This window comes from Hemiscyllium ocellatum, chromosome 7, assembly GCF_020745735.1.
Source record: "Hemiscyllium ocellatum isolate sHemOce1 chromosome 7, sHemOce1.pat.X.cur, whole genome shotgun sequence".
Taxonomy (NCBI): Eukaryota; Metazoa; Chordata; class Chondrichthyes; order Orectolobiformes; family Hemiscylliidae; genus Hemiscyllium; species Hemiscyllium ocellatum.
In genome coordinates, this window is record NC_083407.1 from 15,515,485 (window position 1) to 15,543,068 (window position 27,584).

The window sequence follows — 27,584 nt, forward strand, 5'->3', positions numbered from 1 at the left end:
ATTTTCACGATGGACATCCAGTCCCTGTACACCTCCATCCCCCATCACGAAGGACTCAAAGTCCTCCGCTTCTTCCTTTCCTGTCGCACCAACCAGTACCCTTCCACTGACACCCTCCTTCGACTGACTGAACTGGTCCTCACCCTGAATAACTTCTCTTTTCAATCCTCCCACTTCCTCCAAACTAAAGGAGTTTCCATGGGCACCCGCATGGGCCCCCCAGCTATGCCTGTCTCTTCATAGGATATGTGGAACAATCCATCTTCTGTAACTACACTGTCCCCACCCCCCACCTTTTCGTCCGCTACATCGATGACTGTATCGGCGCTGCCTCGTGCTCCCACGAGGAGGTTGAACAGTTCATCAACTTTACTAACACCTTCCATCTCGACCTCAAATTCACCTGGACTGTCTCAGACTCCTCCCTCCCCTTCCTAGACCTTTCCGTTTCTATCTCAGGCGACCGACTCAACACAGACATCTACTATAAACCGACTGACTCCCACAGCTATCTGGACTACACCTCCTCCCACCCTGCCCCCTGTAAAAACTCCATCCCATATTCCCAATTCCTTCGTCTCCGCCGCATCTGCTCCCAGGAGGACCAGTTCCAACACCGCACAGCCCAGATGGCCTCCTTCTTCAAGGACCGCAGATTCCCCCCAGACGTGATCGACGATGCCCTCCACCGCATCTCCTCCACTTCCCGCTCCTCCGCTGTTGAGCCCCGCTCCTCCAACCGCCACCAAGACAGAACCCCACTGGTTCTCACCTACCACCCCACCAACCTCCGTATACAACGTATCATCCGCCGTCATTCCGCCACCTCCAAACGGACCCCACCACCAGGGATATATTTCCCTCCCCTCCCCTATCAGCGTTCCGCAAAGACGACTCCCTTCGTGACTCCCTCGTCAGGTCCACACCCCCCACCAACCCAACCTCCACTCCCGGCACCTTCCCCTGCAACCGCAGGAAATGTAAAACTTGCGCCCACACCTCCTCCCTCACTTCCCTCCAAGGCCCCAAGGGATCCTTCCATATCCGCCACAAGTTCACCTGTACCTCCACACACATCATCTATTGCATCCGCTGCACCCAATGTGGCCTCCTCTATATTGGGGAGACAGGCCGCTTACTTGCGGAACGCTTCAGAGAACACCTCTGGGATGCCCGGACCAACCAACCCAACCACCCCGTGGCTCAACACTTTAACTCTCCCTCCCACTCCACCGAGTACATGCAGGTCCTTGGACTCCTCCACCGGCAGAACATAACAACACGACAGCTGGAGGAGGAGCGCCTCATCTTCCGCCTGGGAACCCTCCAACCACAAGGAATGAACTCAGATTTCTCCAGTTTCCTCATTTCCCCTCCCCCCCACCTTGTCTCAGTTGGTTCCCTCAACTCAGCACCGCCCTCCTAACCTGCAATCTTCTTCCTGACCTCTCCGCCCCCACCCCACTCCGGCCTATCAGCCTCACCTTGACCTCCTTCCACCTATCACATCTCCATCGCCCCTCCCCCAAGTCCCTCCTCCCTACCTTTTATCTTAGCCAGCTTTGCACACTCTCCTCATTCCTGATGAAGGGCTTATGCCCGAAACATCGAATTTCCTATTCCTTGGATGCTGCCTAACCTGCTGTGCTTTAATCAGCAACACGTTTTCAACGCTAATTTGAAGGTCACCACAGCTCAGGTGACTGGGCAAAAGTCTTGGTAACCCCACCCAGAATGCCACACTGTCAGCATCACTTTGCATTGGAAGCTGGCCATCCAGCCAGCTTAGCTAACCAGCCCCTGTTTAACCATAGCAGCAGCAGAGTAAATGGGGAAATATTGGTGCAGTGATAAGCTAATGGGACCAAGTAATTCAGAATCTCAGGCTAAAGCTGTGGAGACATGGGTTCAAATTGCAGTGTAGATCATAGAACATAGAAATGTATAGCACAGGAACAGGCCCTTCGGCCCACAACGTTCATGTGCTTATCTGAAAATCCCTTAAACCCCCTAAAGCTAGTTTCAGTTGCATTGAGATCCCACTCGTATCTACCTTCATCACCACTCAGCAGCATGTTCCAGACTTCTACCGCTCTCTGTGTAGAACACCTGTCCCTCACATCTCCTTTGGACTGTCTCCCTTTCACCTTAAATGCATGTCCCCTAATTTTAGACATTTCACTCTGGGAAAAAGATTCTGACTGTCAACCCGATCTGTATGTCTCATAATTTTATAGACTTTTATCAAGTCTCCCCTCCGCCTCCACCTCTCCGAAGAAAAGAACCTGAGTTTTTCCAGCCTCTCCTTACGTTCATACCGTCTCATTCAGACAACATCCTGGTAAACCTCTTCTGCGCCCTCTCCACAGCCTCCACATCTATCCAGTAATGTGGCAGCCAGAACTGAATGCATTACTCCTTAAGTGTGGCTTAACTAAAATCTTATAAAGCTGCAACATGACATCCTGGATCTTCTACTAAATTCCCCAACCAATAAAGGCAAGCATGCCATGCACTCTCTTTCCCACCCTATCCACTTGCCCGGCCAATTACAGGGAAGTATGGACTTGTACCCCAAGATCCCTCTGTATATCAATGCTGTTCAGGGTCCTACCATTAACTGTATACCTTTCCTAAACATTTGATCACCCAAAGGGCAGCACCTCACACCTACATGCATTAAACTCCATTTGCCATTTCACCACCTATATTTACAATTAATCTACATCCCGTTTATCCTTTGTATCGTCTGCAAACTTACTAACCCACATTTTCATCCAATTCATATACATATATCACAAACAGCAGAGATCCCGGTACGGATCCCTACAGAACATCACTATAATTAGAATTAGAATCCCTACCATGTGGAAACAGGCTCTTCAGCCCAACAGGTTCACACTGACCCTCTGAAGAGTAACCCACCTAGACCCATTCCCCTACCCTATATTTTACCGCTACCCTATGGGCAATTTAGCATGGCCAATTCACCTAACCTGCACCTCTTTGGATTGTGGGAGGAAGCCAATGCACCTGAAAGAAACTTACGCAGACATGGGGAAAATGTGCAAACTCCACACAGACAGTCGCCCAATGCTGGAATCAAACCCGGGTCCCTGGCGCTGTGAGGCAGCAGTACTAACCACTGAGCCACCATGCCGTCCCACTAGTTACAGACCCTCCAACCGGAAAAACACCCTTCTACAACTACTCTCTGCCTTCTATTGTCAAGCCAATTCTGAATCCACGTAGCCAAGTCACTGTGAATCCCATACATCTTAATCTTCTGGATGAACCTACCATGAGGGACCTTTTCAAAAGCCTTACTTACATCCATGCAGCCAACACCTACCATCATGGATCACCTTTGTCACCTCTTTGAAAAATTCTATCAATCTAGTAAGGCATGACCTTCCCCCATACACAGCCATGCCGACTAGCTCTAATGAGACCATGCTTTTCCAAATGCACAAAAATGATGAATTCTTAAATGAGGTCAATACATTTGAAATAAAAATGTTAATCTTAGTCATTTTCACCATGGTAACTATCACAGACAATGGGGCAAAACTAATCTAGTTACAAATACCTCTTTCAGGAAGGAAATCTGCTATCCTAATGGAGTCAAGCCTACTCTTCCCAACCCAGAAGAATATGGTTGACTTTCAACTGCCTTCAGGAATTGCCAAAGAAGCAACTTAGTTCAAAGCCAGTTAGCAATGGGCAATAAATGCTGTCCTTGACAGCAGTGCCTGCATCTCTTGAAAATAAAGATCTAGACAAAATTTATTGTAAATCTTGATTAGACCATATTTATGTTCTCAGTCCTGGTCTCCATATTACCAAAAAGGGGAAAGATGGTCTAGGATTTTTAAAAAAAACAATCATTCACAGGATGTGAAAATCCCTGGCTTGGGCCACAATTATTGTCTAACTTTAATTGATTTGGAGATGGGGGTCGTGAGCTGCTTTCTTGCACTGCTCCAGTCCTTGCAGTGTAAGAACACGCACTTCAATATTGGGAATGGAGTTGGAGGATTCTGTTCCAGTGACTGTTTTATAAGGTGGAAATTCTAGGGGAATTAATGTTCACAGCACATCAAGCTCCATTCAGTCTGAGGCTGTCCCATCATCTTTGGGTGAATACAACTCAGTTCTGCACAAGTATCAACGGGAACAGATCCATTCTGTGCAGCTGACAGAAATCCTTTGTAATTATGCCTCACCATTAATGTAAGCTGTACCAATTGCTATCATGCAATAAACTACTCATTATCTAAGACAAGCACCCTTATGCTTAATCCCAGCAGTGGTCTATCCTCTACCTAATAATTGAACTATGATATGCTGCCAATGGTAGTATTTTGAATATCTCAAGAGTTCCTTGCTACAACAGTGATAGTGAAATTATAATATATAAAAATAAACATTGGTCTACAAAATGATACCTGGGGTTCACCGATTATGAGGTGAGATTATGCATAATAGGACTGTTTTCACTAGAATTTAGATGATTATGGAGTGTACAAATGGAAATCTTCAATAAAATAACAGGAAAAGACAGGGTGGCTAAGCTATGGGGGATTCTAGAACTAGGGGCATAGTCTCAGAGTTAGGGCCAGATTGTTCAGGAGAGATGTTAAGAAGCACTTCTACACAAAAAGATGGCAGAGGTTTGGAACTCTCTTCCACAAGTGACAGTTGATGTTAGATCAGTTGTTAGTTTTATATCTGTATTAGATACGCTTTTGTTAAGCAAAGATAATGAAGGATATGGGCCAAACTCAGGTACATGGAGTTAGGCCACAGATTCGCCATGTTCTCAGTGAATAGAGGAACAAGCAGGAATGGCCGAATGGCCTATTCATGTTCCTATGATCCAATGGTCCTGTAATATGTTTCAAATCAGGATGGTGTGTGACTTGGAGGAGAACATGTGGGTGTTGGGGGTCCCATTCATGTGCTACCTTGTCCTTTCCAATGGGGAAACCACTCAGTCTATAGCTCATGTTTGGACAAAACGAATAATAAGATCAACAGCTGCATATGACCTGTGGACCCCCAAGCTGTGAGCAGGTGATTGTTAATTATGTCTTCATTATAGCACTGTTGATGGAACCTTCCATCAACTGGGGTAATTGGCCACATTGAGTCATCCTACGTTTTGTGGTCAGGACATACATGAGAAATTTTCCACGTTGTTGGGTAGATGCCAGTATTGCAACTGTATTGGAGCAACTTGGTTCGGGGCCTGCCTACTGCAGGACCACAAGTCTTTAGCAATTATCGGCTAAACTATCAGAAAAGGCTGAGGCTTTTTCTTGAGTCAACTGAACGCTGAGGGATGACCTGGATGAAGGTCTTCAAAATGTGAAAAGAATTTGATAAGGTAGACAGAGAAACTGTTTCCATTTGTATGGGTGAATGTGACACTGGTGATCAGAAATCTAAGATTTTCACCGATAAAGCCAATGAGGTATTTGGGAGCTCTGTATTTTCTCGGTGTGGTTGTAAATGTGGAACTTGGTGCTATAAACAGTAATTGAGACAAGTAACATTGAAGGAGAAATTAAATTAATACAGAAGGAGGAAAAAAATTAAAGAAAAAGCACCTTGATAAGGTGAGACAAAGTGATTTGGGAGGAGACATTTGTGGAGCATAAATACCATCAAGACCTTGTAACCGAAGGCACGTTTCTTTGCTGAGTGTTATATGTAATACAACATAAACTGAACTTAATGTTTCTTGAGTTGGGAGATTGATTTATATTAAGTGTTGGCACACTAGGTAGAATTTCAAAGGACAATTGAGACAAATGTGTTTTTCTTGTTTATAAGCTGCATGATTGTCAATTAAGTAGATTCCAGTTTAAAATCAGTGCATAGCAGCTCGAATGCAGGATGTCTAATCATAATGACGAGAGATTGTTTCATGGGTAAAACACCAATTGATTTTTCTATTTAGCACTTCTGTTCAAGGCTGTACATTGAACAGTTATTTTCCATTGACATTGTGTACTCATTACTCTGACAGAAGATAGAACCTGGACCATAATTCAGCACAACAACACGAAGGAAACCAAATTACACAGTTCTCCCAATCACGACAAGCCTTACGTCGCGTCGTTCAACTATAGTGCCAATGTGGAACAGCTGCAGACAATGATTGACCATGCTGAGCACTGTGAGCAGGAGATAGCCTACCACTGCAAGAACTCACGCCTCCTGAATACACCTGGTAAGTATTGTCACTGGTGCCATCACTTGCACGAAAGCAACAGGAACATGACCTTAAATGTGCAGGGCATTTCCCCTCTCCCCAGCTGACAACTTACTGAGGTTGCAATGAAATTGGTCTTTAACTTGCAATGTGGACACAACAGCCCTCCTCTATTTCAACAGAAAACCATTCATTCATCCATCTGCTGAAGAAAATGGTTAGGAATGGAAATGCTGACAATTATCCAACATCTTCTGTAGCTTTGTCAAATATAAAGTTGCTCTCTCTCATGAGAATGAGACAAATGGGTGGTGGTTTAACCTAAGGGTCAGCATGCCTCAGGCAAGGGGTGAGGTTGAAAAGATGGGATCTTCCTCAGCCAGTAAAGGAATTGAACCTGCACAGTTGCTTCAGATACTTGAACTAGATGAGTAACTTGAGTTGTATCTATTGTTGTGGGAAAATATGACAGCTAAACAGAACACTGCAAAGGTTCATAAATAGCCCTGCGATAAATGACCTCATATATATTTGTGGATGGTGTTGGTTGAGGGATAAATATTAGTCTGAAGCACTTTGTCTTTCTTGCTTGGTGCCATGAGATCATTCCCATGCATGCACTTTGGTTTAACATTCCTTGAGTACTGCACTGAAGTGTAGAACACTGGTTAGACTGCAGCTGCAGTACAGTGTGATGTTCTGGCTCCTTGCCAAGGGAAGGATATGCTTCCACAGAGGGAGAGCAGTGGAAGTTCACCAGACCAATTCCTGGAATGGTTGGACTCTCCCATGAGAAGAGATAGAGGAGATGAGTTCTGCACTGTGTAGTGTTTGGAAGAATGAAAGGGGATCCCATGGAAATATACAGAATTCTGAAATGGATAGACATAGTAGTTGCTCAGAGCTTACTTACCCTGGGTGTGGGGTCAAGAACTAGGATACAGTTGCAGAATAAGAGACAAGCCATCTTGGACGGAGATGAGAGGGAATTCTTCTCTCAGAAGTGAGTCGATGGATTTCTCTATTTCAGAGCTTGTGGACGCTCAGTCATTAAGTGCATTCAAGACAAAGATTTATTCATGACATCAAACAGTATGGGATTTGTGGGTTCAGGTGTACATCTCTTTAAAATGTCACAAGCAGCTGCAGAAAATAGTCAAGAATGCCATTGGAATAATGGCCTTCATATGCTGCAGTTATACAAAAATCTACGCAGACCCCACTTGGAGTACTGTGAGCAGATCTGGGTACCCCATCCTAGGAAGGGTATTCTGACCCTGGAAGGAGCTCAATACAAGTTTACAAGGATGATATCTAGACTTCAGCAGTTGAGTATAAGAAGAGATTAGAAAAAAAAGGCCTTTATTCTCTTGAATTTAGAAGGTTAAGGGTGATCTAATCAATGTCTTCAGGATATTGACGGGGAAATACAGGGTAGATGAAGATAAACTATTTCCACTGGTTGAAGATTCTAGAACGAGGGCGGCACAGTCTGAGAATTAGGGCCAGGCCTTTCAGGAGAGATATTAGAAAGTATTTCAACACATAAAAAGTAGTGGAAGTTTGGAATACCTTTCCTCAAATGATGGTTGATGCTAATTCAATTGTGAAATTTAAATATGAGAGCAACATTTTTTTATTCAGCAAGATCAAAAGATATGGGCCCAAGGCAGCATGTGGAGTTAGACCACAGATCAGCCATGGTCTTATTGAATGGCAGAGTAGGCTTGAGGGGCTGAATGGCCTGTTTCAATGTTGCTAATGGCCTCCTCCTGCTTCTGCTTTCCTGTATAACACACCCATTCCAGGTATTAACCCTGTAGATCTTCCCTGCGCTGCTTCCAACATATTTTATATGCTTCCTTTAATAAGGAATCCTATACTATGCATGGGAATGGATACTTTCATATTGCACTCCATTTCTCAGATGTTTGCCGATTCATGAAACTATCTGTCACTTTGTATCCTTCTCAAGTCCCCTTCAAAACTCACTTTCTTATTAATTTTGTGTCATTGGCAAACTTATCAACCAGACCTTTGGTTCTTTAATCTAACTCATTTATATTTGTTGTTAGAAGTTGAAGTTGAAGTACCAGAATTGATCCACTCATTACATCTTGCCAACCAGAAAATGACCCATTTGTGCCTACCTACATTCTGTTTCCTGTTAGCCTGCTAATCTTCTATTCACATCAATTTAGGTGTCAGTTTCTTGTTCGTGATCAGTTATTTGCCAATTTTTTTAGGTGGTTCAAATCACCCCCAGATCCCTGGTTATGGCACTGGACCTATTCAGGAAATGTGAAATGAAAAAAGTAGTAGACAGGTGTTTCAGGGCAAAAGAATCTCTGCATTTATTAAATACAAAATTCATAGAATCCCTACAGTGTGAAAACAGGCCCTTCAGCCCAGCAAGTCCACACCAATCCTCCAAAGGGTAAACAACTCCCCTAACCTATTACTTTACATTTCTCCCTGACTAATGCACCTAACCTACACATCCCTGAATATTATGGACAATTTAGCATGGCTAACTCACCTAACCTGCACATCATTGGAGTGTGGGAGGAAACCCAGGCAGACGCAGAGAGAACGAGCAAACTCCACACAGACAGTCACCCAAGGCTGGAATCAAACCCGGGACCCATATGCTGTGAGGCAGTAGTACTAACCACTGAGCCACCGTACCAGTATAACAAACAGTGAAATTAACTACATACAGGACTGTAATTAGATGCACTATTAGATTAAACACAGATTCAACACTATTAGAAGCTGAACACAGGTTTTGATTTCAGAAACTTTAATCGGGCTTCCTATCCTTGGAGCACCTGCATTGTCACCACACACCTTCCCTCCCACCCATGCTAGCTAGGTTGGAAACATTGGGATCCCGGGAGTTTTAGCTTACTACTGGAGAAAACTGTGATTTTGAGATACAGCTGACTGTTCCTGCTTGCTGTACCCGGTGCCTCGATGAAGACTTCGAATGTTGAGGTCTTCAGCCTGGACTGAGTCCACTGCTGCGATGGGACGCACTTTGGATTTATCAGGTGAGTACTTGGTTTTCCTTACTTCCTGGTGGTTTTTACAGTCGGTTTTCACCTCAGGATGTACCTGGGGGCCTTGTTTTCGGGTGTTGTCAGTTCTCAGGTCTGCCGGTTGTGGTTGGTTGCTGTTGGTTCTCCTGGTACAGAACAGGCCTGTGTTGGTAGGTTTTGGAATTGATGTCAGAATCCCTTTTCTGGAGATGGTTGTGCAGATAGTTCTTGGGGAGATAGTTCTTTGAGATCCCTCTTCTGGAGCGATAGCTGTGCAAATAGTTCCAGGGAATACAGTTCTTTGGGATTCCTCTTCTAGAGGTAACTGTGCAGATAGTTCCTGGGGACAATCACACTCTCAAGTGAGATTGGGGCTTGCAGTTATACTGATTTTGGGTCCCTTATCTTCGAACCAAATCTGCGCTTGCCATTGTGTTACTGATGTTCCCTTTGAGGCAATTGGTTTCCTAATAGTTAAGAGTAGGTGTGAATGTATTTTGATTAAGTGGAATGTTTGGTATCGCTGTGCATGAATATTGAATGTCTGGCAGAGGCTCCAATCAGTCTGGGTTATGTAGGGTTTAAGCCTGGTCAATTGTTCTTTTTAAGAGAATGTGTAAATTGGATATTTGGGCTGTCTCTGTATCTATAATTTTCCCAGACTAGAGTCCGGCTGACCTTTCTTTTTAACTTTTAAAAGTTATTTGGTAAGTCCAAGATTTTGGTCCAGTATTGCCAAATATGGGGATTTTTGCTCAATCCTACACAGGTTACCCCTCTACACCATGTGCTATTATTATCTGCGATGATTTTTGATGTGTCTTCTTATCAAATACCTTTTGGAAATTTAAGTACAACGCATCTACCATTTCCCTTTTATCCATAACACATGTTACTTCTTCAATGCACCCCAGTAAGTTTGGTGAACATGTTGTCCTTTTCACAAAATTATGTTGACTCTGCTTGATTACTTTGAAATGCTTTAAGTTCATGCTGCCATATCATTAACAATAACTTTAAGCCTCTGAAAGATGTTAAGCTACCGGCCTGTAACTTCTTACTTTTTGTCTTCCTCGCTTTGTTGAATAAAGAAGTTGCATTTGTCATTTTCTAATCAATGGAACCTTCTCTGAATCTAACAAAGTTTGGAAACTTGAAACCAATGCATCAACTATCTTATCAGCCATATCTTTTAAGTGCTCCTCATTTATCATCCCATATCTCCAACAATTTACTTCAGTCCCACTTCCCTGAGGATTATAATTTTCCTGGAATTCTCACTCCCCTTCATTTCCTGATTTACTGGGATCTTACCTGTGTTGTCTGAAATGAAGACAGACGCCAATTACATGCTCAATTGATCTGTCAGCTTCTTATCTTCCAATATTAATTCCCCACATTCACTTTTTATAGGAGCAACACTCACTTTGTTATCTTTTAACTTAAATATCTATAGAAATCCTTACCATTGTAGAAACAGTACCTTTGTATATTTAAGCCTGAGATAGTTTAATCCTTGATGAGTCAGGGAATCGAGGGTTACGGGGAAAGGGCAGGAAAGTGAGGTGGGCTGGATCAGCCGCAATCCTATTGAAAGTAGACAAATAGGAGGCTGGAAGAACACGGCAAGCTAGGCAGCATCGGCAGGTAGAGAAGCCAATGGTTTGGATCTTTGGGGTGGCTCAGTGGTTAGCACTGCTGTCTCACAGTGCCAGGGACCCAGGTTCGATTCCAGCCTCGGTGAATGACTGTGTGGAGTTTACCCATTCTCCCTGTGTCTGTGCGTGTTTTCTCCGGGTGCTCTGATTTCCTCCTGCAGCCTAGGTGAATTGGCCAAGCTAAATTGCCCCTAGAGTTCAGGGATGTGTGGGTTAGGTTAGTAGTCAGAGCAGAGAAATAGGGGAATGGGTCTGGGTGGGATACTCTTCAGAGGGTCGGTGTAGACTTGTTGGGCTGGAGGGCCTGTTTCTGCACTGTAAGAATTCTATTCTATTAAAAAAAAACCCTTCAGGGCAAGATGCGGGGGTAGGTGGAACGACTGATAAAGGGGATGAGTGGGATGGGGAGACTAATGCAGTGGCAAGGTAGGGATAGGTAATGGGTATGACCCGGTTGGTGAATGGGAGGGATGAATCCAGTTGGTAGGTGGAAGACAGGGTCGGTCAGAGAGATGGAAGTGCAAAGGCAGGGCTGGAAAGAGAGGCAGGAGATGGCTGGGAAGGTTATTTGAAGTTGGAGAACTCAATGTCAAGTCCTCTGGGCTGTAAATGCCCAGGCAGAAGATGAGATGTTGTTCTTCCAATTTGCGGTCAGATTCACTGCAGCAATGGAGGAGGTCAAGGATGGGCATGTTGGAGAGGGAGCTGGAGGGGGAATTGAAATGGGTGGTGACCAGGAGGTCAGACTGGCTGTTTTGAGCCCAGCCAAGATGTTCAGTAAAACGGACGCCTAGTTTATGTTAGGTCTCACCTATGTAGAGGAGACTTTATTGGGAGCACTGGATACAGTAGACTAGGTTGGAGAGATGCAGGTGAACCTCTATCTCCCCTGGAAGGACAGTTTGGGGCCTTGGATGGAGGTAAGGGAGATGGTGTATGGGCAGTTGTTGCATCTTTTTCACTTACAGGGGAAAGTGCCAGGGCAGTTGGAGGGGTTGATGGGAAGCGTCATGCAATCCAAGGAATGTTGAAAGGAACAGTCCTTGTGGAAGTCGGAAAGGAGTAGGCAGGGGAAGATGTTCTTGGTGGGGTGGGGGGTCTAATTAGAGTTGGCAGAAGTGTTTGAAGATGATACGTTGGATGCGGAGGCTGATGAGGTGGAAAGTTATGACAAGGGAGACCCTGTCTTTATCATGTTCATGAGAGTGGGACAGGGACTGGAGATGGTTCTCTGGAGGACTGTATAGTTGACAGAGGGGGAAAAGAAACAATATATGAAATAGGAGTTTATCCGAAATGTTTAGGAGTGGAACTTTTTAGGAATTTCTTGGGCCCTCCCACAGAGGCCTGAGAAACTCTAGTCTACATTTGACTGTGAGGAGGGAACAAAGTTTCCTACTTGAGGCGTGTTACCTATAAACCTTGGAATTAAGATCTGATATGAAGGACTGGGCTGGAAAGCTGAGTTCAGCTGCGAGGAATTGTCATCACTTATCCCAATACTCCAGTGATGGAGCAGTGATGGAATGAATCAAGCCATCTTCTTTGTCAATGTCAACATTTAGCTAACTGAATGAAAATGCTCTCCTTCAATTCTGACAAGTCAACTGGTCCACCTTTTACCTGCTTTGCACCTAGTAGCATTCATGTAACCTCTTCCTGAGATTTTGAGTAAGTGCTCAGTGTGGCCTGAAGTGTAGTTCATTTCATGACCACATGAAGAACAAGGATATCTTGGAAATGTGGAAAGATCGGAATCAATTGGGATTGTGACTGCACATGCTCGGGGATAGTTTAACAAAAGTGTTTCAAATTTTTCAGCAGGTTTGATCAAGTAAATAGGGAGAAGGGGTTTGTAATTAGACAACACAGATTAGAAATAATTGAAAACTTAAAGATTACTTAAAAAAAAACTTGTGGAAATACTTAAACAGGGAAACCTTGTGGGGCTAAAGGGAAAGAGGAGGGGTTTGAGTTGAATTGGTGAGTTCTTTCAGGAACCACAACCTCTGCCAGTACTGAGTAATGCTATGAAGTCGATTGTTTTGAATTGACATGTGTATGCTCCAGTCATGTTTGTTGAATTATACCTTTGCAATGGGGAATGAAACCAGAAATATTATTTGAGCCCATCTTTCTGTTTTGAAACTGCTCATTAGCAACTATATGTAGCAATCACCTATAAATGCCAGTTGGAATCAATAGGCTGATTGCTTTTGAAACATGTGAGCTCACGATTAGTCCTATGCTTGGTAATGCCACGTCAACTTCAATGACAACAAAGGATAGGCCATTTGTGACCTCTTACTCCATTGCCTGTCACCTCACTGGACCTGCTGCTTTGCATTCTATTGAGTCTCAATTTAATGGTCTGCCTGGCTGTTGGATGATGACCAGGCCCACAGCCTCTTCTTTCCTATCCTGCAGAAAGCAGGAGTCAAATAAGTTGCTTGAAGTGAAAGATACAGGATGCATGGTTATGCCAGTCTCTCTACAGTGAGCAAAAGGCCCCATTGAAAAGCAACTGTTAAAAGAGCTGGTGTGGTACAGTGGTAGAGTTCAAGTACCATCTGCTCCAGCGGTGTCTGATAACAGGTCGATTCAAAAATAAAACACATAAGACAACAGAGCCCGGATAGCTCAGTCAGTAGAGCATCAGACTTTTAATCATAGGGTCCCAGGTTCATGTCCCTATTCGGAGTGCTTTGGAATGGCACAGTGGCCCAGTGGTTAGCACTGCTGCCTCACAGTACGAGGATCCCAGGTTCAATTCCAGCAGCGGTTGACTGTGTGGAATTTGCACGTTCTCCCCGTATCTGCATGGGTTTCCTTCGGGTGCTCCGGTTTCCTCCCACTGTTCAAAGATGTGCAGGCCAGGTGAATTGGCCATGCTAAATTGCCCATCGTGTTAGGTGCATTAGTCAGAGGGAAATGAGTCCGGAGGTTCGGTGTGGACTGTTTCCACACTGGAGGGAATCTAATCAACAGAGCATTGAGTAAGGGTTTGGGAGGTCCTGTTGCAGCTGTAGAGAACATTGGTTAGAGTCATAGAGATGTACAGCACGGAAACAGACTCTTCAGTCCAACTTTTCATGCCAACCAGATATCCTAAATTAATGTCATCCCATTTGCCAGCAATTGGCCCATACCCTTCCTACTCATCCACCCATCCAGATTATTTTTAACTGGTAATTGTACCAGCCTCCACTACTTCCTCTAGCAGGATCTGGATTCGTGGTGCTGGAAAAGCACAGCAGTTCAGGCAGCATTCGAGGAGCAGTAAAATCGACGTTTCGGGCAAAAGCCCTTTATCAGGAATACTCTAGCAGTTCATTCCATACACACACCACCGTCTACGTGAATAAGTTGCCTCTTAGGTCCCTTTTAAATCTTTCCCCTGTCACCCTAAATCTATGCCCTCTAGTTCTGGATTCCCCTACCCCAAGGAAAAGGTCTATTCATTCTATCCATGCCCTTCATGATTTTATAAACCTCTATAAGGTCACCTCTCAGCCTCTGACACTCCAGGGAAAAAGCCCCAGCCTATTCAGCATCTCCCTATAGCTTGGACCCCCCAACCCTGAAAACATCTTTGTAAATCTTTTCTGAACCCTTTCAAGTTTCATACTTTTAGAATATTGTGCGCAATTCTGGTCTTCCTCCTCAGATACTGAAGCTGTCCATGTTTGAATGAAACAAATCTGGACAATATCCAGGCTTGCAAGTACCAAGTAGCAAGTGCTATTCATGCCACACAAATGCTAGGCAATGGCCATCTCCAATAAGAGACAACCTGGACACCAGCCCTTGGCATTCAATAGTGTTACCATCACTGAATTCCTCACTGGCAACATCCTGGGATTATCATTGACCAGAAAGTTGCCTGGACTTACCACATGAACACAGGGGCAACAGAAGCAGGTCAGAAGTTAGGAATACTGGGATGAGCCACTCACCTCCTGACTCCCCAAAGCCAGTGCACCACCTACAAGGCACAAGTCAGGAGTGTGATGGAATACTTGCCAATAACACTGAAGAAGCTTGACTACATCCAGGACAAAGCAACCCACTTGATTGGCACCACATCCAAAAACATCCAATCCCTCCACTACTGACACTCAGTAGCAGCAGTGTACTATTTACAAGAAACACTGCAGAAATTCATCAAAGATCATTAGACTGCATCTTCCAAACCCACAACCACATCCATCTCGAAGGACAATAGCAGCAGGTACATGGGAACCACAACAACAGCTGCAAGCTCCCCCCCAAGTTGCTCACCACCCTGATTTGGACATATATCTCCATTTCTTCCTAGTCACTGAGTCAAAATCATGGAATTCCCTCCCTAATGACTTTGTGGGTCAACACAGAGCAGCTGGACTGCAGCGATTCAAGAAGGCAGCTCACCACCACCTTCTCAAGGACAACGAGGGATGGGCAATAAATACTGGCCCAGCTAGGGACACCCACATCCTACAAGTGAATTTGAAAAGCAAAAGACTTAGAAATATAGAATTGTCACAGAGCAGAAAGATAAAATTTGGTCCATCATACTTGTGTCAGTAATATTACCCAAGTGTCGATCTTCCCCCCAAATCCCTGCACATCATTTATATCCAAATAATCATCCTGTGCCTTGTTGAATCTTTCCATTGAACCTGCCTCTACGACCTGTCCAAGCAAGAACTGAAAGTGCACATTTACCACAAACCTTCCATGACTGCTGGACACATCAGTGTGCTAAGCAATAGCAAGCTCCCAATAACAGCCACAACATAAATGATCATAAGGTCATAAAATGTAAGAGCAGAATTAAAGCAATTTGACCCATCGAGTCTGCTCCGCCATTTGTTCATGTCTGATATGTCTCTCAACCCCCCTGTCCTACCTTCTCCGCATTACCCTTGATCCCTTTACTAATCAAAACCTATCTATCTCTGTCTTCAGGACACTCAATGACATAGTCTCCACAGCCTTCTGTGGCATTGAGTTCAGCAGAGAAATCTGTTTATTTGTGATTTTAATTGAGAGATAAGCAAAAGCCTGGGTTTCAAGAAATATTCCATTGTTGTAAAGAAAATCTTTACCTGAGATATCAGGCAGGGTTTATGCTTAATGTCTCATCTGTATAAAAAGATTTTCTTCAGTGTAACACTCCTTCTGTCTTGCTTTTGAATTTAACCTTCTGACTCAAGAAGGGTCAGTGTACCGCACTCTCAATTAGAGTCATAGAAATGTTCAACATGGAAACATACCCTTTGGTCCAACCTGCCCGTGCCAACCAGATATCCCAACACAATCTAGTCCTACCTGTCAGCACCCGGCCCATATCCCTCCAAATCGTTCTTATTCATATACCCATCCAAATGCCTCTTAAATGTTGCAATTGTACCAGACTCCACCACTTTTTCTGGCAGCTCATTCCATACCCAGACCACCCTTTGTGTGAAAAAGTTGCCCCTTAGGTCTCTTTTATATCTTTCCCTTCTCATCCTAAACTTATGCCCTCTGGTTCTGGACTCCCCGACTCCAGGGAGAAAGACTTTGCCTATTTATCTGATCTATGCCCCTCATAATTTTATAAATCTCTATAAGGTCACCCCCGCAGCCTCCGACGCTCCAGGAAAAACAGCCCCACCCTGTTCAGCCTCTCCTTGTAGCTCAAATCCTCCAACCCTGGCAACATCCTTGTAACTCTTTTCTGAACCCTTTCAGATTTCACAACATCTTTCCGATAGGAAGAAGGCCAGAAGTGCACACAATATTCCAACAGTGGCCTCCAACCTTCAAGGAGCTATGAACCTGCACTCCAAGGTCTCTTTGTTCAGCAACACTCCCTCGGGCCTTACCGTTAAGTGTATAAGTCCATCTAAGACTTGCTTTCCCAAAATGCAGCACCTCGCATTTATCTGAATTAAACTCCATCTGCCACTTTTCAGCCCATTGGCCCATTTGGTCAAGACCCTGTTGTAATCTGAGATAACCCTCAGATTCTGGGTAATCCAAGATGGAGGACGGGAAAAATTTCTGGTTGTAACAGCTGCTCCTTTTCTGAGGTATTTTAGGAGTTGGAGGTGATTTCCTCGAATCCCAGGAGCAGAAATTACTGTTTTATATGCTGTTGCATTGTTTTGGAACTTTGGAAAAAAAATTATATACTGTAAATATTGCTACTAAAATGGACAAGAATTTGGTTCATTTTTCATTCAGCAGATGCATTACTATTATCGTGAGTAAGCAGAATCAAACATGTTATCTATTAAAATTTATGTAGCTTGAAGAACCTAAGTTATAACCTCAGTTATATTTACACAGTAAAGTTGGGTACTCGAAACTATTCATTTATGAATGCATCTTTTTAGTGTTTATTTTAAAGTTATGTTATTACACCAAGGATTCAAAATTGGATTTTGACATTTGGTTTACTCTTATATTTTTGGGTGGATTGATAGAAACACAGATTTCTTCCTGTTAATCCGTGACAGTAGAACTGGATAAACAGCAAGTTAATAAAAACAAAAGAAATGTGGATGCTGGATGTCAGAAACAAAAACAGAAATTGCTAGAAAAACTCAACAGAGGTCTGTGGAGAGAATATGTTTTAGATCCGGTGACCCTTTCCAGAAAAACAAGTTATACTTTCCTCCGAGTGCTCTGACCTCGTCCCACAGTCCTAAGATGCGCAGGTTACATGGCAATTCCAAATTGTCCATCGTTTTTATGGACATACAGGCTAGGTGGATTAGAACATAGAACATAGAACATTACAGTGCAGTACAGGCCTTTCGGCCCTTGATGTTGCACCACCCTGTCTTCCTAATCTGAAGCCCATCTAACCTACATTATTCCATGTACATCCATATGCTTGTCCAATGATGACTTAAATGTACTTAAAGTTGGTGAATCTACTACCGTTGCAGGCAAAGCATTCCATACCCTTACTACTCTCTGAGTAATGAAACTACCTCTGACATCTGTCCTATATATATCACCCCTCAATTTAAAGCTATGCCCCCTCGTGTTCGCCATCACCATACTCGGAAAAGGGCTCTCCCTGTCCACCCTATCTAACCCTCTGATGATCTTATATGTCTCTATGAAGTCACCTCTCAACCTTCTTCTCTCTAACGAAAATAGCCTCAAGTCCCTCAGCCTTTCCTCGTAAGACCTTCTATCTATACAAGGCAACATTCCTAGTAAATCTCCTCTGCACCCTTTCCAAAGCTTCCACATCCTTCTTATAATACGGTGACCAGAACTATACACAATATTCCAAGTGCGGCCGCACCAGAGTTTTGTACAGCTGTAGCATAACCTCATGGTTCCGTAACTTGATCTCTTTATTAATAAAAGCTAAAACACTCTATGCCTTCTCAACAACCCTGTCAACCTGGGTGGCAGCTTTCAAGGATCTGTGTACCTGGACACCAAGATCTCCCTGCTCATCTACACTACCAAGAATCTTACCATTAGCCCAGTCCTTTGCATTCCGGTTACTCCGACCAAAGTGAATTACCTCACACTTGTCTGCATTAAACTCCATTTGTCACCTCTCAGCCCAGCTTTGCAGCTTATCTATATCTCTCTGTAACCTATAACATCCTTCGGCACTATCCACAACTCCACCGAACTTAGTGTCGTCTGCAAATTTACTAACCCACCTTTTTACGCACTCATCCAGGTCGCTTATAAAAATGATGAACAGCAGTGGACCCAACACCGACCCTTGCAGTACACCATTGGTAACTGGACTCCAGGATGAACATTTCCCATCAATCACCACCCTCTGTCTTCTTTCAGCAAGTCAATTACTGATCCAAACTGCTATATCTCCCACAATCCCATTCCTCTGCATTTTGTACAATAGCCTACTATGGGGAACCTTATCGAACGCCTTGCTGAAATGCATGTACACCATATCAATCGGTTTACTCTCATCTACCTCTTTGGACACCTTCTCAAAGAACTCAAAAAGGTTTGTGAGGCATGATCTACCCTTCACAAAACCGTGCTGACTATCCCTAATCAAATTATTCTTTTAGAGTCATAAAATCATAGAGATGTACAGCATGGAAACAGACTCTTCAGTCCAACCTGTCCATGCCGACCAGATATCGCAACCAAATCTCGTCTCACCTGCCAGCACCCGGCCCATATACCTCCAGACCCTTCCTATTCATACACCCATCCAAATGCCTCTTAAATGTTGCAATTGTACCAGCCTCCACCACATCCTCTGGCAGCTAATTCCATATACATACCATCCTCTGAGTGAAAACGTTGCCCCTGAGGTCCCTTTTATATCTTTACCCTCTCACTCTAAACCTATGCCCACTAGTTTTGGCTCCCCAATCCCAGGGAAAAGACTTTGTCTATTTAGCCTATCCATGCCCCTCCTTATTTTGTAAACCACTGTAAAGTCACCCCTCAGCCTCCGAGGCTCCAGGGAAAACAGCCCCAGCCTGTTCAGCCTCTCCCTATAGCTCAAATCCTCCAACCCTGGCAACATCCTTGTAAATCTTTTCTGAACCCTTTCAAGTTTCCCAATATCTTTCCAATAGGAAGAAGACCAGAATTGCACACAATATTCCAACAGTGGCCTAACCAATGTCCTGTACAGCCACAACATGATCTCCCAACTCCTGTACTCAATACTCTGACCAATAAAGTAAAGCATACCAAACGCCTTCTTCACTATCCTATCCACCTACGACTCCACTTTCAAGGAGCTATGAACCTGCACTCCAAGGTCTCTTTGTTCAGCAACACTCCCTAGGACCTTACCATTAAGTGTATAAGTCCTGCTAAGATTTGCTTTCCCAAAATGCAGCACCTCGCATTTAGCTGAATTAAACTCCATCTGCCACTTCTCAGCCCATTGGCCCATCTGATCTAGATCCTGTTTTAAATTGAGGTCACCATCTTCGCTGTCCACTACACCTCCAATTTTGGTGTCATCTGCAAACTTACTAACTGTATCTCTTATGCTCCCATCCAAATCATTTATGTAAATGTCAAAAAGTAGAGGACCCAGCACTGATCCTTGTGGCACTCCACTGGTCAGAGGCCTCCAGTCTGAAAAACAACCCTCCACCACCACTCTCTATCTTCTACCTTTGAGCCAGTTCTGTATCCAAATGGCTAGTTCTCCCTGTATTCCATGAGATCTAACTTTGCTAATCAGTCTCCTATGGGGAACCTTGTCGAATGCCTTATTGAAGTCCATATAGATCACATCTACTACTCTGCCCTCATCAATCCTCCTTGTTATTTCTTCAAAAAACTCAATCAAGTTTATGAGACATGATTTCCCACACACAAAGCCATATTGACTATCCCGAATCAGTCCTGGCCTTTCCAAATACATGCACATCCTGTCCTTGAGGATTCCCTCCAATAACTTGCCTACCATTGAGGTCAGGCTCACTGGTCTATAGTTCCCTGGCTTGTCTTTACTGCCCTTCTTAAACAGTGGCACCACGTTTGCCAACCTCCAGTCTTCCAGCACCTCACCTGTGACTATCAATGATACAAATATCTCAGCAAGATGCCCAACAATCACTTCTCTAGCTTCCCATAGAGGTCTTCGGTACACCTAATCATATTCTGTGGATTTATCCACTTTTAACTGTTTCAAGACATCCAGCACTTCCTCCCCCTTAATCTGGACATTTTGCAAGATGTCACCATCTATTTCCCTACAGTCTATATATTCCATATCCTTTTCCACAGTAAATATTGATGCAAAATATTACTTGAGTATCTTCCCCATTTTCTGCGGCTCCACCCAAAGGCCGCCTTGCTGACCTTTAGGGGCCCTATTCTCTCCCTAGTTCCCTTTTCTCCTTAATATATTTGTAAAATCCCTTTGGATTTTCCTTTTAAATCTCCTTAATTGTATTTGCCAACGCTATCTCATCTCCCCGTTTTGGCCTCCTGATTTCCCTCTTAAGTACACTCATACTTTCTTTATACTCTTCCAAGGATTCACTCGATTGATCCTGTCTATACCTGACATATGCTTCCTTATTTTTCTTAACCAAACCCTCAATTTCTTTAATCATCCAGCATTCCCTACACCTATCAGCCTTCCCTTTCACCCTGACAGGAACATACTTCTCTGGATTCTTATTATCTCGTTTCTGAAGGCTTCCCATTTTCCAGCCGTCGCTTTACCTGCGAAAATCTGCCTCAAATCAGCTTTTGAAAGTTCTTGCCTAATACCGTCAAAATTGGCCTTTCTCCAATTTAAAACTTCAACTTTTAGATCTGGTCTGTCCTTTTCCATCACTATTTTAAAACAAATAGAATTATGGTCACTGGTCTCAAAGTGCTCCCCCACTGACACCTCAGTCACCTGCCCTGCCTTATTTTCCAAGAGTAGGTCACGTTTTGCACCTTCTCTAGTAGGTACATCCACATACTGAATCAGAAAATTGTCTTGTACACAATTAACAAACTCCTCTCCATCTAAACCTTTAACACTATGGCAGTCGCAGTCGATGTTTGGAAAGTTAAAATCCCCTACCATAACTACCCTATTATTTTTACAGATAGCTGAGATCTCCTTACAAGTTTGTTTCTCAATTTGCTTCTGACTATTGGGGGGGTCTATAATACAATCCCAATAAGGTGATCATCCCTTTCTTATTTCTCAGTTCCACCCAAGTAACTTCCCTGGATGTATTTCCAGGAATATCCTCCCTCAGTACAGTTCTAAATGATTATCAATCCTATCTCTTATAACCTTTTTCAACACTTTACCAACAACTGAAGTATGGCTCACTGGTGTATAATTACCAGGATTGTCTCTACTCCCCTTCTTGAAAAGGGGAACCACATTTGCTATTCTCCAGTCTTTTGGCCCTATTCCTGTAGACAATGACGATTTAAAGATCAATGCAACAGGCTCAGCAATCCTCTCGCTGGCTTCCCAAAGGATGCTATGATAAATCCCATCCAGCCCAGGGGACTTATCTATTTTCACACTCTGCAGGATTTCTAATGCCTCTTCCTTGTGAACCTCAATCCCACCTTGTCTACTAGCCTGTATCTCAGTATTCTCCTCGACAACATTGTCATTTTCTAGAGTGAATATTGTCGAAAAATATTCATTTAGTGCTTCCCCTATCTCCTCTGACTCCACACACAACTTCCCACTTCTGTCCTTGATTGGCGCTAATCTTATTCTCGCCATTCTTTTATTCCTTAATTACCTGCAGAAAGCCTTAGGGTTTACCCTTATCCTATTCATCAACAACTTCTCATGTCTCCTCCTGGCTCTTCTGAGCTCTCTCTTTAGGTCTTTCCTGGGCTACCTTTAACCCTCAAGCACCCTAACTGATCCTTCACATCTCATCCTAACATAAGCCTTCTTCTTCCTCTTGACCAGAGATTCCACTTCTTTGTAAATAACAGCTCCCACACTCTACAGCTTCCTCCCTGCTTGAAAGGTACATACTTATCTTGGACACACAGGAGCTTTTCCTTGAATAAGCTCCACATTTCTAATGTGCCCATCCCCTGCAGTTTCCTTCCCCATCCTATGCTTCCTAAATCTTGCCTAATCGCATCGTAATTGCCTTTCCCCCAGCTGTAACTCTTGCCCAGTAGTATGCACCTATCCCTTTCTACCACTAAAGTAAACATAACAGAATTGTGATCGCTATCACCAAAATGTGCACCTACTTCCAAGTCTAACACCTGGCCGGGCTCATTTGTTGGCCTGTCTACATACTGTGTCAGGAAGCCCTCCTGCACACTTTGGACAAAAACAGACCCAGTATAGTACTCGTACTATCGTGTTCCCAGTCAATATTTGAAGTCCCCCATGACAACTACCCTGTCTCTCTTCCTCCTATCGAGAATCATCTTTGCTATCCTTTCCTCTACATCCCTGGAACTATTCGGAGGCCAATAGAAATCTCCCAGCATGGTGACTTCTCCTTTCCTGTTTCTAACTTCAGCCCATACTACCTCAGTTGATGAGTCCCCAAACATCCTTTCTACAACCGTAATACTGTCCTTGACCAACAATGCCACAACTCCCCCTCTTTTACCATATTCTCTGTTCTTACTGAAACATCTGAATCCTGGAACCTGCAACAGCCATTCCTGTCCCTGCTCTATCCATGTCTCTGAAATGGCCACAACATCGAAGTCCCAGGTATCAACCTGCACTGCAAGTTCACTCACCTTATTCCGAATGCTCCTGGCGTTGAAGTAGACACACTTCAAACCAACTTCTTGCTTGCTGGTGCCATCTTGCATTCCTGAAACTTGATTTCAGACCTCCTACCCTCAACCCTTTCTGTACTCAAAATACAATTTTGGTTCCCAAGCCCCTGCTGGATTATTTTAAACCCACCTCAATAGCCTTAGCGAATTTCACCCCCTCCCAGGATATTGGTGCCCTTTTGGTTCAGATGAAGACCATCCTGATTTTGGAGTTCCCATCTACCCCAGAAAGAGCCCCAATTATCCAAGAATCCAAAACCTTCCCTCCTGTACCATGCCTGTAGCCACGTGTTCAACTCCTTTTCCTCTCCCTATTCCTTGCCTCACTAGCACATGGCACAGGTAACAAACCAGAGACAACAACTCAGTTTCTCCTAGCTCTAAACTTCCACCCTAGCTCCCTAAATTTCTGCCTTAAATCCCCATCTCTCTTCCTACCTATGTCGTCAGTGCCTATGTGGACCACGACTTGGGGCTGCTCCCCCTCCCCCTTAAGGATCCCAAAAACACGATCAGAGACATCACAAACCCTGGCAGCTGGGAGGCAACACACCAACCGTGAGTCTCTCTCGTCCCCACAGAACCTCCTACCTGTCCCCCTAACTATGGAGTTCCCAATGACTACTGCTCAGCTCCTCTTCCCCCTTCCCTTCTGAGCAGCAGGGACAGACTCTGTCAGGGACAGATTAGTTTTGGGAAATGCAGGGTCACAGGTATGGGTGGGATGGTCTTCAGAGGGCCAGTGTAAGCTGAATGGGCTGAATGGCCTGCTTCCATGCTGTAGGGATGCTAAGAAGCTCGGATTAGATCAGTACAGGTATTTCAGAGACTTATGGTGCCTGGTGAAGATTACACAGACATCAAGGGGTAAGGCCAAAGAGGATTTGAAAGCGAGAAAATGAGGGAAAATCTGTTTTGGAGGGAAGGCCCTCTTCGCTTGAAGTTGTGTCAAATAAACTTTAAATTATACTTGGTTAATAATTTTGTTTAAAATCCTGTGCAACTTGACAGTTAATGTGCCATACAAATAGTGACTCCAATGTAAAGCAAATGATACAAAATTGAAATAAGATCATCTAAAATGCCAGGAATGCTTAACAAGTCAGACCACATTTGTGGAGAGAGAAATAATCTTAACACTTCAGTCAACAATTAGTCATCAGAACTGTCGGAGTGTTGGAGAAGGACTTGAAATGGATTGGTTACACAATGAGGCAAATTATATTTGCAAATTAGCTAGCACATTGGACCTCTACCTCAGCTAGTTGCTAAACTGTACTTGGAAATAGCATTACAGGTCTTCTGCAAATAGACAATGAGTAAACTGTGCTCATCAGTCATGCAATATTCATAAATCAGTGCATTTCACTTGATTCTGTTTGATTAGCATTTCTTTCCCAAGGTCTTTCATTCTGAAGGATGTGCAGCGGAGGCCTCACTGTGACAAATGCCTGCTAAGTCCAGTGAGCAATCTTCAGACTCTGCCACAGGTCGGTGATGTGTTGGGGTGGATGGCTAAATGGGCAGAGTTTGGTGTAACCTGAGAAACATGGCAGTGATCAGGTGATGTTTTTAACTCCACCAGTGCCGATTGACAGTTAGATTTAGGGAGAGGATTGGCTCCCACCTTTGTCCAAGATGGGCAGGTCCGTGAACCTGACCCTGAGAAATGGCTACCCACAATTCCCCTTGTCGATCAGTCAGGTGACCCGGTCTCTGATGAGCCAAAGAGGTTAGCTATTCCCAAGGTGCGTTGGGCAGAAAATTACCTTTGGGGCTCCAGCACTGTGGTCATATGGACGTAGAAATGTAAAGCAGTTAGATTGCTCCCTCCCCCTCTCCCATACACACTTCTACTGCCAGGTGCAGACCACCTTCTGCCCTGTATTTCAATGGCCTCCCCATAAATCCTATGCCCACTTTATGCCAAGCAATCCATCCTACATGGTCCCTCATATTCCTGTGCCATTCTCTGCTCCATTACCCATTTCCCATGGCACCTCATAACCATTGTTCCACCCTGTGTACATGGCCCTTTGTACCTCTAAGTCACCATATGCCCATATACCCATTGTCCATCACCCTGCATTAGCCCCATGCCACCTTCAGCTCCCAGTCATTTCAGTGGCTCTTTATAGCCCCCAGGCCATTTCACGGCAATTCATTCCCACCCCTGACCCGCTACTGTTCATCCTTCCCTTTCCATGTGCAATCTCTTTGCATCCACCACAGGAGAACCTCAGGATGCACGCTGACAGTGTTGCGAGGGAATACCGCATCACTCTTGGAAGAAAAAGCTCTATTTGATAACAAAAAAGCACGATACATACAGTTAAATTGTTTCAACTCATCTCTTATGAAAACAGAAACTTCACTAATAAGTCTACCTTCTGAAGTGTGTAATCCTTCATGTGTGAACAACAATTTCCATTCAGTAAGCAGTTGGAACAGACAACAAAATATTCACTCCATCGGCAATTTGTTGTGAAAATATTAATTTGGGAAGCCAGCTGTTTAACAGAAATCCGATAATAAACAGGTTTTCTAACCTCGCATTTTTTTTAATCAAACATTTTATTTTTAAGCTAGTTCCCTAACAGTAGTGGGAAATGATAGTAATGGTGATCATACTGCAGGACTGATAATCCAGGCTAAACCTCTGAGACAAAACAGAAATAGCTGGAAAATCTCAGCAGATCTGACAGAGAAAGCAGTGATAATGTCTCCGCTCCAGCGAACTTTCTTCAGAAGAACTCGCTTTCTTTCCACGGAGGCTGCCAGACTGGCTGAGTCTTCCAGCAATTTTGGTTTTTGCTTCTGGTTTCCTGCGTCTTTGGTTTGTTGTTTAGCATTTGAGAGAATTGAGCTCAAATCCCTCTAAGGCACCTGATGGATTTTGATTTCAATCTGTTCGTGTTGAGTGGAAAGGTAACCTCCATGATGGTGACCACGACGATGTCATTTATTTCTGTTTAAAACACTCATCTGATGCACTCGTGGAAAAACTGAGGACTGCACATGTGAGGTCAAAGTCAAAAAGTATGGTGCTGGAAAAGCACAGCAAGTAAAGCAGCTTCCCGAGGAGTAACAGAGTTGATGTATCGGGCATAAGGAATTTTGGGTGTGGGGGGGGGGGGTGGTGGTGTGGGTGTGTGGCTAAGAGGTAAATAGAAGGGGGTTGTTGGGCTGGGGGGAAAGTAGTTGGGAAGGCAATAGATGGATGCAGGTGGGGGCTGAGGTGAAAGGTCGAAGTGGAAAGTAGAGCGAATAGGTGGGAAGGGAGATGGTTAGGTGGGCCAGGCCAAGAGGCAGTAAGGGTTGCATGCCTACAGCATGCAAGTCCTGGGCCTCTTCCACCGCCAAATGCTAGCCACTCAACACCTGGAGGAAGAAATCCTCATCTTCCGCCTTGGGACCCTCCAGCCTCACAGGATCAATGTGTTTTCATTTCCCCTGCCCCTCCGATCCAACCCTCCAACTCAGCACTACCCTCTTGATCTGTCTTACCTGTCCATCTTCCTTCCCACCTATCTGCTCCACCCTCCGCTCCAACCTATCACCATCACCCCTCACCTGCATTTACCTATCACCTTCGCAGCTACCTTCCCACCAGTCTCACCCCTCTATTTATCTCTCAGCCCCCTTCCCACCACCCCTCCAACATTTCTGATGAAGGGCTTCTGCCCGAAATGTCAACTGTCCTGCTCCTTGGATGCTGCCTGACCTGCTGTGCTTTTCCAGCACCACACTTTTTGAATCTGATGTACTAATGTCCTTTAGGGAAGGAAAAGTGCTCCCATTACCTGGTCTGGCCTATTGTAGATTCAGAAACCACACCCACTCATGCAGCTCCATGAGCACCTTAGCAACTAAGGTTATACTGCCATGACATAGTCCACAGGAGGTCCAGTAAGCTCATACCATGTGTTGAAGGACTATCATATGAGAAGACGTTGAGAAGGTTGGGTCTGTATTGGTTGGACCATAGAAAAATGGGAGGTGACCTTACACAAAAAAGATTCTTAGGTGACAACAGGGTGATGCAGAAAGTTTGTTTTCCCTTGTGGGACAGTGTAGGACCAGAGGGCATCATCACAATATAAGGGGTCACACATTAAAGTCAAAGATGAAGAGGAGTTTCTTCTTTCAGAGGGTAGTGAATCTTTACTTCAAAGAGCTGTTGAGGTGGAGTCATTAAGTAGATTCAAGGATAAGACAGAGAGCTTTTTAATTAGTTGGTGAATCAAGGATTATAGGGAAAAGGCAGGTAAGTGGAGTTGAGGATTGTCAATTCAACCGTGATCTCATTGAATGGTGGAGCAGATACAATGGATTGGATGATCTACTCTGCTCTTACGTCTAATAGACTTAGAGTCTAGTTGGCTCATGTGGAGCAGAAACAGCAATGTTGTTCTGATAGACTTT

The 27,584-nt window shown here is 44.1% G+C and overlaps 1 protein-coding gene across 1 annotated transcript in view; it reads left to right on the forward strand.

The window, feature by feature from the left end:
• The window catches only part of LOC132817323 (contactin-associated protein-like 5), a 910,472-nt gene that overhangs the window by 452,029 nt on the left and 430,859 nt on the right, over positions 1-27,584 (forward strand). The window contains exon 13 of the mRNA XM_060827733.1: positions 6,035-6,238. Within this exon, the coding sequence (XP_060683716.1) occupies positions 6,035-6,238 (204 nt within the window). The remainder of the gene's footprint in view (positions 1-6,034; positions 6,239-27,584) is intronic.